The sequence below is a fragment of the Onychomys torridus genome, chromosome 1, assembly GCF_903995425.1.
Source record: "Onychomys torridus chromosome 1, mOncTor1.1, whole genome shotgun sequence".
NCBI classification, from domain to species: Eukaryota; Metazoa; Chordata; class Mammalia; order Rodentia; family Cricetidae; genus Onychomys; species Onychomys torridus.
In genome coordinates this window covers 28940598-28954351 of record NC_050443.1, presented here as the reverse complement: position 1 = coordinate 28954351, position 13754 = coordinate 28940598, and the positions used below count along the sequence as shown (strand labels likewise).

Here is a 13754-nt window from a genome sequence, read left to right as displayed (position 1 = left end):
CTGTCTGCCTTACTGCTGCCCAGGATGGATCTGCTGGAGGAGATCATGGCAGAGCTGCAGAATAAGCGCCACCTTGAAGACACACCCAGGCTGAGCCCTACCCTTAGCCCTGACTCCTAGGGAGCCACAGCTCTCCCTGCAGTCATTACTCCACCCCTTCCCAGGGCTGACCCCACCCCTCAGTGTCTGCCTCAAAGCAAAGAAGGTGGGAACGTCCCCAGCTCGCCTCTTCTTCATTCACTGGCTCCAGCAGCCAAATTTCTGCCGTTTTTATTAATGTTGTCAGGTGGTTTAGCGGGGTGCATGGGGAGAGGTGGGCAGGGACTTTCTCTCCAGCCCCTGTGCAGACGGGCTGAAGGCTCCTGGAGAAAGGAGGAGGACAGTAGCAGCCTTGTTCCTCCCTAATTTGTGCAAGGGACCCCAGGAGGGGGGTGGGGGATGGTCACACCCTGCAACTCAGGGTAGGGATACAATGATTTGGGGTTAGGGAGCCACATCAGAGCAAGTTACAAAGTTAGAAACCTGGAGTAGGGTGGCGAGCTCAAGAAAATACAAAACAAAGGATTGACTTAGGCCAAGATCCAGTGGGGGGAGGGGTGCCCTAGCTCAGCAGTAACTTCTGGTCTGTCCTTCTGAATGTAGGGTCCAGCTGGGTGTGGGATATGGAGGAGGGGGACCAGCCCCCTCCCCTCTATGTCCTCCATTTCTGTACAAGGATCCTCGGAGCTCGCCTCCCCTCCCATAGGCTGGCGGAGCTGCCCTGTACAGCAGGAGAGGCTCAGGGGAGCCCCAAGGTCCTGGCACCCGATGGGGGGTACGAGGACCCCAAGGGGCCCGCTGCTTCTGGGGGAGGCGGGGAACCGGGGGCCCAGGATCTGAACGGCTCCGGGGGTGGGCAGGAGGAGAGGAGGAGGAGGAAGAGGCAGGTGAGGGGCCCCTGGGTCCTACGGCTAGGTTGACATAGAGGGGCTCAGGCCGGGTAGGGCGCCGGGCAATGTGCTGGGACACTGAGTGGCTAAGGTGGTCAGGCGGAAAGCAAGAGGGGGGCGGTGGGTAGCTGAGTAGGAAGTCGGGGGACCTGTGGAGTGGTGGTGACTGGCCAAGCATGCCATAAGAGGCATTGAGTCTGTCAGGGGGCATGGAGCGAAATGGACTCCAGGGCCGGCTGGGGCCAGAGTAAGAGGTCCCCTCCCCTGCCCCAATCTCATAGTATAGATTCTCTCCCCTGTCCAGTGCTGAGGGGGTACCCAGAGAGTTTCTCCAGACTGGGGCCGGGGAGCTAGGTGGGAAGGATGGGGGACCCAGGGAGTACAAGCCTTGTTTGGGGACTCCAAGGAAAGGTGGCAGACACTCCCGGGGGGGGTGAGAAGAAACTGGGGTTAGAACCCTGTGAAGGGACAGAACATGGGGACTGGGCTGCCATCTCTGGAGCATCCCGGTAAGCCCCACTTGCCCTGAGCTGGGCACTGACCTGGGAAGGGCCTCTGGTACCCCTCCTTGAGGTTCCCAAGGGCCGCTGGCTTCTTACCAGGCTCCCATCACTTTGTTGCCTTGGGAGGTAAGGTGGAGGACCTGGAGCCCAGGCCCCTGGGTGGGCTAAGGAGGGAGGGTATGGCCCACTCCCTGAAGTCCCCACAGGCTCCCCACCCACCTCTAGGGATAGTGAGCGGCGGAAAGGGGAATGGGGAGCAGGTGGAGTGGCCCCCTGCTCTTGTTGGCTCTGTTGCTCTGCCACCTGCTGAGCCCTCTCGGCCAAAGCCAGGGCCATGAGGCGTGCTGGGTTCTTGGGGGGTGGGGGTGGAGCCCCACCAGGGCGCAGCAGAGACAAGGGTGGGGGCAATAACGGTGAATCCATGCCAGGACCTACAATACAGAAAGGAATAGGAAGCAGGTCAGCTGGGTCCTGGGACAGCTTGGGGACTGTTGAGTGAGGTCTACTGAACAAGACTCACTGCACTGGCCTGGAGCTCCCTGGGGACCAGTTGGTGCTAGCTTGCTGCTGATTTCCTGCTGGCAGGTGTCACTTAGCTGGGCCTCAGCTCCACGCAGTAGCAGGGGGATGAGATGGGGGCGCAGGCCTGGGCTAGGGCTCAGAGCAGGTGTTGGGGTGACTGGGGCAGGTGTTCCTCCAGCCCCCAACAGTTCCAGGACAGCAGGTGGCACTGATACAGCCAGTGGCTCTGAGATGTCCAGGGCAGTGGGCAAAGCAGGGTTGGTGGGCCCATGGGGTGACAGGGCCTGTGGGGTTGCCCGAGGTGGGAAGGCAGAGGCAGAGGCTGGAGGTGCTGGGCTGGCGGGAGGTGCAGGGTCCCCTGGGGTAGGGCTGCTGCAGCGAAAGGTAAGGGGATCAAAGTCGAGTCCCCGCAGTCCTTCCAGACAGCGGGGTGGGCTGAAATCCAGCTCATCCCCATCATCTAGCCAGGCTGACGTGCGGTGTGAGGGGGACCCAGAGAGTGGCCCCAGACCAGCAGCTGAGGACTCTGAGGAGGAGGAGGAGGAGGAGGAAGAGGAAGAGGAAGAGGAAGAGGAGGACAGGCTCTCACAGGAGCCAGCAGGTGCTGGGCCTACAGGGAAAGCATCACTGCTGGAGTGGGGTCGTCGCAGCCGGTGCAGCCTCTGGAGGCCTGTTGGAGGAGGTGTCACAGTTAGAGGTGGGAATCTTATAGATACATCTGTGAGGACAGGGTACAACTTGGCAGGAGGACACCCAGCCTGACTCAGAAAGAGCTGTTCAGGACATGAGTGGTAGGACACGGTTCTGAAGTAGTCAGACCCAGAGCCAGAACAGGGTCTGGTTGGTGACTGCATAACCTCTGAAGCATGAAAAGGGCAGGCTAGCCCGCACTCTACAGGGCGCCTTGGAGCACCACTGGCTCTTCCGATCCTGTCCAGCTGTGTGTGACCCTACCCAACAGCAGCTTAACTCTTGGCTACCTGCCAGCGCCATCACCCCACCCCACCCCCACACACACTGGGAGGGGCTAAGTTGCACTAGCTAAGTGTGTCTGTGTGTTCTGAAAATCAAGCTGCAGCAGCATGCTTCCCACTTCCCATGTTGCCCACAAATGCTTCAGAGCAGCCGGAACTGAGCATCGAGTATTCACATATGCCCCTGTATGGGAGTGTGCCTCCAAAGTGAGGGTGGCGGCTGTCAAGAGGGTGCCTCTGGTCAGGGCAGCAGCAGGGAGATAGAGGGGCTCTTTTAAGTGCACGCAGGGAGTTTTGGGGTGTTTATAATATTATTTAAATATTTTCAAAACGAATGACTGAACAAAAGGCCCTGTATGAACTAGTGAAAACAGTGTGTACTATCAATAACCATTTATATCTAACGTGTACCTAAAATTTACCTAGCTTACACCTGAGGCTTGTTTTAAAAGTTTAAATCCTTGCTAGATCTGGTGACTCACACATGTAATCTCAGTTCTCAGGCCCAAGGCAGTTAAGAGTTGTGGGGCCAGAGCAACACATCAAGACCCCACCTCAAAACAGTAACAAAACCCCCCAAAACAAAACAAACAAAACTCAAGGCCCTCTCCCCCGATCTGAAGTACAACACAGAAGGGTGAAATCGGGGCTTCAGTTCCTCCTCTCCTAACTTGGGCACGTGTAGGGTCCACCCTGAGCTCACCAGCCCCGCTGGCCTGCGATGACAGAGATTCCTCACTTTTGGCAGATCTCAGCGTGACAGTGTCAGGTCTGCTGCCTGTAGGGAGAAGAGAAGTCACCTCCCTCTCCAGCACTATAGCCACTCCCACCACCCACAGGCCTCAGCCTCTGACCTGAAGGCTGTGGTGGAGCCCGGCTGCCACCTAGCCAGGGCAGTGGCTTCTTCCGGGGTATGCTGGGGCCCCGGCCCAGAGCAAAGAATGTCTTCCAACTGCTACCCGCTGGCTTCCGTTGTTTGTCCCCCCGCTCTCTTTTCCTTCTGGAGTTCGGGTGAGAGAGTAGACATAGACAGTCTGAGAAACCACAGCCTCCCAGCTAATTCTCCCCCTCCTTCCCCCTCCGGCGTCCCACTCATACCTTCCCACTGGGGAGGCTGGGGTCTTGGGAGCTGTGGGCTCAGTAGGTGTTCCAAGACGGCCCTGGGTTCGTGCCTGGGCTTCCTCCAGTGTCAGCAGGCGAGTAGAGGGACTGCTTCCAGCAAGGGACTTAGGTCTGGGAAGGAGGCAGCGACCTGGAGAGGTCGGAAAGGGGACAATTATAAGCTCTGGGCCACTTGAGACGACAGGCAAAGCCAAGCGCCACAGCCCAAGCCCCGGCCCCGCAGCGTGCCCACCCGGGCTGGCAAGGCAGGGGCCGGTGTAGATCAGGCGGGAATGGGGGGCAGCAGGCAGGTAAGGAGGAGGGGTGAGGCAGAACGAGCTGATGAGAAGGCAGCTCCCAGCAGCCAGCAAGGGCAGTGGCTCTGGTCAGTTACCTCGGGCCAGAGGGCCCTCCGACGAGCAGAATCCTGACTGGGCTGGGGTCCCGGGCAGGGCAGGGAGTCTGGGCAGGGCCAGGGTGGGGTCAAGTCTGGGGACCTCCCACCTCCTCCCAGGTGGACCCAAGGCCCCAAGCGCCCCCAGGAGCTATAAGGGGTGAAGGAAGAACGGCGTCCTGGCCAAGAAGTGGGGATCCTGGGCGTAGGAGCTGAAATGAGAAGGAGGGGGGCGCGGGGAGGGATGGGCCGGGGTGGGGTCCTCAAGGAGCTGTGGGGGAGGTCTAGTCAGTGGGGTAGGGGTAGGGCCAGGAGCCCACCTGCCCTCCCACTGCAGCCCTGACACTGAGGGGCAGTAGCCAGGATGTCAGAGGATGGGCTGGCCATACCTGCAGGGTCCAGGCCAGCAGAAGTGAAGGTGTCACTGAACAAGACCTCCACGTGGGTGAGCAGGAACTCCACCACCACCGACTGCACCCGGACCTCACGGAAGGCTGCTGCCCCGCCCAGCCCCACCGACTCCAGCTCCATTGACCTGCGGGAAGTTAGGCCACCTACCTTGAGCCTGATTGACAGTGGTCAGGTGCCAATGGCATAGATCACTGTCCTTCCAGCCAATAGTCTTGATGTGATAGCAGCTAGACTTGGGCTTTCAGCCCCTGCAAATGTGCTTCTGGCCTCACCTCCTCTACCTCAGTTAGTCCTGAGTACCCACATCCAGTCTGTCTGTCAGCAAACCACCTATTGCACCTGAACCTCCAAAAGTCTGCTCAGGTTCTGACACACCCCTTCTGCCCTCATCCTGCTTAGTGTAGTTTGGGAAAGTATTCCCCAAACATCCACACAGTAAAGACTTGGTCCCCAAGGTGGGGATGTGGGAGATGGGACCTTTATGTCACTGGAGGCATGCTCTCAAAGACAGTCATGGGGTCCTGGCTCTCCCGAACCCTTCCTGTGTTCTGCCCATGAACTGGCAGTTTTATTCTGCCATGAACTCCCACCATGTTACCCTGGCACAAGCCCAAAGCAATGGAGTCCATTGATTGTGGACTAAAACCTCTGGAACTTGTTCCAAAGGAAACCCTCCCTCTTTGTAAGCACTGCTGTGGACATTTTGTTAGTTACACAAAGCTGACTAACACATTAGCCCAGTCTCCGTTCTTCCCATGTGGATGTCCCAGCAGCCCCTTCCTGCTCCAACAGTCTTTCCTCAGAGAGCCTGTGCACCTGAGTCAGGCTCTCCCCGCTTAGAGGCCTGCCTTGGCTATACTTCAACCCACAGGGAAGTCTTCACTATGACAAGTCTGGTCTCCTATCTGCTGGGCTGTGCTCATTCACTCAACTGCAGCCCAGCAGATCTCCCTGGGATTCCTTCAAATCACCATCTGCCTCAGGTTTGTACCCTGCTCTCTCTGCCTGGTGTGATCTCCCCAGATGTTCACATGAGTCCCATGTAGGTCTTTACTCAAGTGTAACTTTATGAATGGAGTCTTCCCCACTGAGGGAAGCTTACCGTAGCAGGTTGGGTGCCCAGACAATGGCTAGGTTGCGGGCATGCATGCTGGTGTTAGCGCTGTGTCTTGCCATGCGGGCCAGGTGCCTCAGCAGGTACTCTAGGGTCCTGTGGGCAGAAGCCGTAGCAGACAACTGCTCACTTCAGTCCCCTGCACCCCTTCTGTAGTCCTCCTTGGCCCTGCCCATTTACCTGTAGTGCGGCGGAGGCAGCTGCTGGATGACGTCATGCACCCGCACCAAGCGTTCTTCCTCCCCAGGCACTGACATGGCCTCCTGAGATGACGGACAGGCATGATGGTGCTGGGCCACATGCAGCTGGGCCCCCTCTGCCCTGGCCAGTCCCTTTACTCACACTGAACTTCCCATAGAGCTGGTAAGTGAGCAAGGGGTTGGGCAGTTCCCGGAAGTAGAGCTTGCAGAGAGATGACACACTGTGGATATCTTGTAGAAAGGCGGGGCCCGACAGCTCAGGGATCCTCTCGCTATCAAACTCGTGCCTGAGAATCCCCAGGTCAAGGAGAGGAAGGTGTGTTTAACCTGGCTCATCAGACCATGTCCCTATCCCTACCCACAAGTCCCATAGATGGATACAGTGCTCTTCCCTAGGCCCTGTGCAGGGAGGGATCTAGAAGAACCTTACTCACTCTCCCAATGACCCTGAGTGGCAAAGACAAGGGAGCCCCAGTGTTAGAAAGGGGGGCATTGAGGTTCAGGTGCATGATGCCTCTGCCTGTAGCTACCTACAGCTGACTGCAGAGTCCAACTATGCTCCTACCAAAGGCTGCATGCTGCGCCACTGTCAGAGCTTGAACCAGCCCCTGGGAAATGATGCCCCTGGTGCCCCTGCTCACTTCTCTGCTGAGTGTCTGCTGCTCACGAGTAAAGCCTCCCCTCTGTGACTCACTCAGCTCTCACCTGTAGTCTCTGGTGGCCCCTGTCCTTGCCCTGTTCCTCCCACCTTCATGCCCCCTTCTGGTGGTTCCTTAAGTCCAAACTTTCCTAGGCCCTGTGCAAGGAGCTGGGGTGTGGCTCACTGACAGAGCGCCTGCCTAGAAGTGCCCAAAGGGCTGGGTGAATGGAGTGCTTGCTTAGCGTGCACACAGTCACCCCAGCACTGGCGTGCAGAGGCCCTGCATGTGCTGCCTGGCCAAGTCTCCTGTGCCACTCTCTGTGGGATCCCCAGCCCTAGAGTCAGTCTTGGCCTGTAGTGGGGTCCATGGAGCTGACCTTCTACACTCCCCTTTCCAGCGCTAACCTGGCTGTCACCTCCTCAAGAAAGCCTCGGGTCACCATTGCACCGTGCCTTCCTAACTCTCAACAAATATGACCCTGGCATGTAGCACAGGGCTGGGACAGAAGGTGCTAATAAGTGCAGGCTGTGGGTGCTCACCGAAGCCTCTGGATGTTGGAGGACACCCCTGAGAGCCGGTAGATTCCATCCACCACACCATGGGCCTCAATAAACTCGGAGCAGCATCGTAACACTTGGGGCACTGGGAGAGAGGAGCAGGGTCAGGGCCAGAGCTGCATCTGAGGCAGGATGGGTGAGAGATGCCAGGCCTCACCATCCTGGCCTGAGTTGCTGAGGTGCTCTCCGAGATCACAACCAAATACCCTCTGCCGCAGGATTCCCCGCTGGCGCAGCCGCTGGCGGGAGGGCCGAGAGCGCATGAAGGTGCGGAGGAGCCCTGCCAGCTTCCCACGTGGCCGGGGCACAGCTGTAGGGGCAAAAGCAGACCACTCAGAGTCAGGAGCACACTTGATTTGGTGGGGCCGGGGCAGAGACCTGACCCCTTGTTTTTGTTACCTGATGTCAAAGAAGAGACACCCTGAGGAGCTGGGGTGCCACACAGGGGACTGTCAGCATCTGTGGGTAGATAATGGTACAAAGAATAGGTGGTAGGAGAGGGTGGGGGGCCGCCCACTCCGTGGTACTTACCTGCCTTTAGTCCGGGGCCTGGCCTCTCTGTGAAGAGCTCCACACACTCACTGGGGAAGAAACCAACCTGAGGAAGAAGCACAGTCAGTAGCTGGGCCACCCTGTGGGCAAAGTGCTCTCCTGCACATGCCCACCTTCCCCAGCTCACCTGGAAGCCGCGTTTGCCCCGCCACCAGCTACGGTCTTCTGTAGGTGGCATGTCGATCACTGAGACGATGTCTCCCACCTGGGAAAGGGTACAGGGAGGGGGTCAGGAATGGCAGGAGAAACAGGGAGCACAGATAGAGTCGCTGCTGCCAAGCCTCACCTCAAAAGACAGCTCATCTGGTGCCTGGGCAGTGTACCGCTTGACCACATGAGCGGCAGCCACGGCAGGGATATTGAGGGAGGCCTCTTCACTGAGGAGCAGGCGCCGGCCATGGTTGTCCAGCTGAGATAGAGGCAAAATACAGCAAGGGGACATCAGAAGAGGGTAGTTAGCAAAGTCACACAACTTTCCTTCACGTCCAGTGAGGCCACCACCTGTCCCTAAGAGGGTCTGTCAGTGAAAACCATTGTCCCCCCCAAAAAAAGGCTGCGGAAATGGCTCAGCAGTTAAGCACTTGCTAGAGGACCCAGGTTCAGTTCCCAGCACCCACATGATAGCTCAAAACTGTCTAAAACTACAGTTCCAGGGAATCTAATGCCTTCATCCAACCTCTGCAGTCAAAACCCTTACGCACATAAAATCAAACAGTTTTAGAGCTGACAAAAGGACAGCGACAGCAAGACAAAAAGTTGCTTCTTCTTCCCCACCCCCAACTTACCCCAGACTTTCCTGTCCCCAAAGCCTCCCTAGATACCTGCACTTTCATCCTCCACAGCAGACATTACACATTTTATCCAAACTCCATTAAGTATTTTAAGTTACTGTCGGCCAGATGTATGGAATCACAAGCAACCCATTTCTAACTGGCATACCTTTAAATCTCCACAGCCACACAACTACACACACGTATGCACACACACACCTACCTTTCTCTCGCAGGCATGCACCCACACAGACACTAAAATAATACCGATGCCTCCTCCCCTCTGGCTTGCTTCTTTTCTGTGCCCACACACTCCCAGGCTGTTTCTTGTGCCTCAGACACCTCTCACTAGATCCTAGCTCCAGGTTCTCCATGTCAGGCCCACCTCCATCCAAGTGAGCACAGGTCCACAGTTGAGGTTACTGTCCACCAGTCCTGACAGGGTCTCCAGGTACTGCAGCAGCAATGGTACCAGCATCTGGGAGCAAATTGCCAAGGAGGGCTCCTGTGAATGGCTGAGGATAGAGCCCACTGCCCTCCCACAGGGCCCAAGCTCATCTCTCAGCAAGGCTGAAATCCACCCTGGATGCTTGGGTGTGGCTCAGCTGCTAAATTCTGAAATACTGTCATGCCACACTGAGCTAAGCTCTGGAGTGCAACTGATGTGTCTGTGCTGGCTTATGAACCCTTGGGCCTTTCCATAATCCTCAAACCAAAGGGACCCTCTAATATCTTGTTCTAGTTCTAAGGCTTCTCCATTCTGTTTGGCTGGAACTCAGATCATATGACTGCAGCTTCTAAGTGCTGAGATTACAGGCTTACACCAGCAGGTCCAACTCAAGAGATCGGTACTATCTATCCCTAGCCTTGCTGGCTGCACACATGACTGATGAGGATACCTTTGGTGGCTCAGGCAGGGACTGAGACAAGTAGGTTACCTGGGCAGCCCTGGCGCCCTCTGGGGGTGGAGGGAGCTCTGGAAGGCAGGAAAATCTCCGGTCAAATATGCACCGGTGGAGATGGGCATCCAGGGAACGGAAATCATCATAGCTCCGGAGAACTGGCCAGGAGCGGCCCTGTAGGGGCAGTCAAGACAGAGGGTACAGACTCCATTACACATTGCTGAGGACTACAGTGGCCAGTCCCTCAGGCTAGATGAGAGGCAGGAGCAGCCTCACCTGACAGGTCACCTGTACCCCAAACACCAACTCATTTTCTCCAGAGAGGTTAGGGCCTTCACGCTCTGGAGACAGCAGGAGCTGCAGAGGGAGGCACAAACCAAAGAGAGGGCTTCAGTTTTGTCCCAGACCTAACCTTTCTTGACTGGGACTATCTAGGGGTAGATCTAATTCCCCTCTTGGACCTCCACAAGGACAAGGCCTGGTGATATCACTGTCTGGGAACAGAGCCCTGGCAGGGAGCAGATGTCTAACAGGAAATTGCTGTGGAAGAATACATTGAAGAGTAAATGATGAATGAGAGAGCACCCGTCCTAGTCAGCTCAAGCCTCTGTGTCCTGCTGGTGTCTGCTCAAACACGCAGGTGGCTGGGGCTCAGGGATGAGCTTCAGAGCAAAGTGGCTACTAGCAGTTCACCTGGGCAGAAGTTCCCATACCTGAATGTGGCCAAAGTCGACATTCTCATAGTGGAAATGGGCACAGTCAGCCAGCCGGGGGAAGGGGCCTCGAGGAGCTGAGAGCCTGGGAGACAGGCAAAGTTATCAGGCACAGCTTTCTGCTGGAGCTCCCCTCTCTCCTAAGATAAGCCCCCTGGCATCCTCTTACCTCTTCCCAGCCTTCCCCTTTGCTCCAGGTCCCCCTGTAGGGGGTGCAGGCTGCACTGAGCCCTCCCCCGGGCCATCCAGGCTGTCAGTGCTGCGGGCCTATAGAGCAGAGAGAAGAATCAGAGGTCCCCAGAGATGGGAGCAGGGACAATGGGAGCATTGTATCTGCCAGCTTGGACCTTGAGCCTGGAGGCTCTACACACTGTCCGGCAGCATGGAGTAAAAGGGTAGGTCAACAGGAGATGGGTGCTGGGCCGTAGAACAGCCTGCTTCTTCGTGTGTGGTCTAGGATGAAGGACTGGAGGTGCAGGGACCAAGGGTGAGCAGGCAACAGGAACAAGAGTATGCTGGTCCTGTCTGTGCATGTTTCAGATCCTTCGATAGCAACTACAGGGTACAGTCACTTGCCACTACTGTCTGGACCTTCACCATCCACATTAGCCTTCCGCTCCCAACCTGTCCCCTCCTACCAGGACGGCTGTCACAAAGTACCAATGTGACTGTTCTTTCCTACGGTCCGCTTCAGTGACTCCCATGCATTCTGGATGAATCGGAATTCTCGGAGCTGACAGCCACGCTTCCTTGAGCTGGGTTCCTTTTGCCTCCCCAGCTTTGACTCTACCCTGCTGCTCCCATTCTCAGAGCTCTGAACATCTCAGAACACAAGTGCTACCCTCTCATTTTCCTTCTCTGCCTTTGCAAAGGCTATCCCTCAGACTGGAACCTAGTTCAGCCACCCTGTCACCAGGTTCTCTCCTCATTTCTCAGGCCTCACCTCGTACGTGTGTTCCTCCAGAAAGCCCTCTCTGACCATTTAGGCCGTTGCACACATTTGTCTCCATCCCCTGGGCTTCCTCCATCCCAGGGTGTGCAGCTATACCTGAGTTTATCCATCTCACTCTTAGAAGCCTCTGGCAAAGAACTCATCTCTCCCACTGGACTCCCACCTCCCCTGAAGCAGGGCCCCAGGCTGGGACCCCCAGCATGCCCAGACAGTTGGGCAGAGTTGGAACTGTAGGTAAGATTCATTCCTCTCTGGGTCCCCGATAGGCAGCGTCAATCCAGTCGCACAGCATAGACCGGGCAGCATCTGATAAATTAACCAGCTGCCAGATGGGGATTCAGGGATTTGCTAGACTGGGCTTTTCCCTCCTCCAAGTCCCTGCAACCCCGAGTTCATCCCTGGGTCTCACCCTCAGAGTCTGTCCCCTGCCAGCCCATGAAGCTCCCCAAGGCAGGATGTGATCTGACTGTTTCTGTGCCTGGAGCATGGGGCCTGCACAGAGGAGGTCTCAGTGAATGTCTGTGGAGTGAGGGAATGAATGGATGGCTGAACGGGAGCAGTATGGTGGGAAAGGGAGACACGGAGGAGGGGAGATGAAGACAAGGGGATGGAGACGCCCCAAGGCTCAAGTGAAACGGAGGCACGACGTTGGCCTCTAGGGTAGAGTAAGGCGGGAGAGGATGAGATCAAGGTTCGGGTCGAGGTCGGTGGGGATTGCGAGCGGGTGGCACGGGGTGAAAATGAAGCAGGAGGAGAAGAAAAGGACCGGGCAGGGGATGGATGGAGTGGGATGGGGGTGGGGCTGTTGAGAGCAGGCGCGGGTGGTCGGGAGGGTGGTCGGGAGGGTGGTCGGGAGGGTGGTCGGGAGGGTGGTCGGGAGGGTGGTCGGGAGGGTGCTGAGCACGGCGCTGGGATGGGGCTGGTTTCCAGGAAGCCTCAGCAGGCGCCCGCGGGGGCTCATGGGGCGCGGGTCCCTCCCTGAACCAGCCCTTTCCAAGTCCGGGTCCTCCGCCACTGTCACCCTCTTTTCAGGGCCCGGAAAGGAGGGGGCGGGGTCGGGACCCGGGCTGCGACCCAGGACCGGACCGAGGTGGGGACCGTGGGGACCGCGACGGAGGGTGAGGGGCGGCGCGCGGGCCGCGGGCTCGGGCGGGGCCGGGGGCGGGGCGCTCAGGGCGGGGCCGCGCGGACAGACCGGCACGCGGACAGACAGACTGATGGCCCCGAGGGCCCCTCACCACCATGGTCGCGGTAGCCTCCTCAGACCCTGGCGGCTTTCGAGCCCTCCTCCGTAATCCTCGCCGCCGCCGCCGCCGCCGCCGCCGCCGCCATGGTGACACAAAGGGGAGGGCGTGAGGCGCGCGCGGGCGGCCGCAGGCCCCGCCCCTAACGGCTGCCGGGGGCTCCGGCGCGCGCCCCATGAGGGGCGGGCCAGCGGGCACGCGGAGGCCCTTTTCACTGGCTCCGATTTTGGCCTGAGCGGTATGCCCCGCCCACAAGGCGGCTGCTTATTGGCTTGGAGTGAGGCTCCGCCCCGCCCGGCCTGCCCTCCAGTCCTGCCCCCCGAAGTTTGACAGCGCCACGCCCACGGTTGCTTGGCATTGGCCGTCAGCGCCCTCCTGAGACGCAACCCCGTGTTCTTTATGCCCTGCCGCTGCCACTTCTCTCCCGAAGCAGTCCGCCCTTTCCCGCGGACGTGCTCCCCTGGGTTCTCTTTTCGAAGTGTGGGTGCTCCAGTGCCCACGCTGTGGGTCCTGCTCCTGGCCCCACCCACAAGCTTTTTGATCCAGCACACGCAGCTTGTGTTCCCACCCCATCCACTGGACATGTCCCCTTGTTTCCCCATTGCTTAGGACGGGCCAGCCTCTGGTCTTTGACTCCTGTGTTTCCGGGAAAAGCTTCCGTAGGGAAGGCTAGAACGTTCATGCCTCTCAGAAAGCCAGTCGTATTCCTCTTTTTTTCAATACTCGATAGAGCGTGCTCAGAAAGCAGTGCAGCCACACCCTTTCCGGAAGGATGCTTTCACTGATGAGAACCTGAACCTCTCTGGAGCACACCCATCCCTGGTCCATACGTTCTAAGACTATGATCATTTAATTAGGGGATACACCACTAATCAAAACAAGAAAAAATACAGCCTTACCCACATGGAAGCTCGAACCTCTTCCGGCAGCCTTCTAGTCCTCCCTTTCAACTTGATCAGGATGTTATTATAAACATCTTTTATTGTTCCTTATGTCTAAACAGCTACTTCCTTGATTCAATCAAATGTGTGGCTGTTTTACTTTTCTTCTTTTTTTCCCCCCAAGACAGGGTTTCTCAGTGTAGCTTTGCGCCTTTCCTGGAACTCACTTTGTAGCCCAGGTTGGCCTCGAACTCACAGAGATCCGCCTGGCTCTGCCTCCCAAGTGCTGGGATTAAAGGCATGTGCCACCACCACCTGGCCTCTCTTCTTTTTAAAAATAATTTATTTTTATTTTATTTTGCTTTGATGTTTTGCCTGCATGTATGTCTGTGTG

General features: G+C 57.5%; 1 protein-coding gene across 1 annotated transcript; it reads right to left on the bottom strand.

Annotated features, from left to right (window-relative positions):
- Nucleotides 1-254: 254 nt before the first annotated feature.
- On the bottom strand, nt 255-12636 carry Arhgap33 (Rho GTPase activating protein 33). The gene is given in 23 exon segments (XM_036202505.1): nt 255-1362; nt 1364-1863; nt 1953-2624; nt 3632-3706; nt 3783-3928; nt 4027-4180; nt 4813-4958; nt 5937-6044; nt 6129-6211; nt 6291-6435; nt 7329-7431; nt 7504-7656; nt 7746-7805; nt 7878-7944; nt 8026-8103; nt 8185-8307; nt 9054-9146; nt 9607-9744; nt 9847-9927; nt 10284-10368; nt 10453-10550; nt 11645-11727; nt 12474-12636. Coding segments are annotated over 22 exon segments (3942 nt in total). The 5' UTR covers nt 11723-11727; nt 12474-12636; the 3' UTR covers nt 255-606.
- Between the last annotated feature and the right edge of the window lie 1118 nt (nt 12637-13754).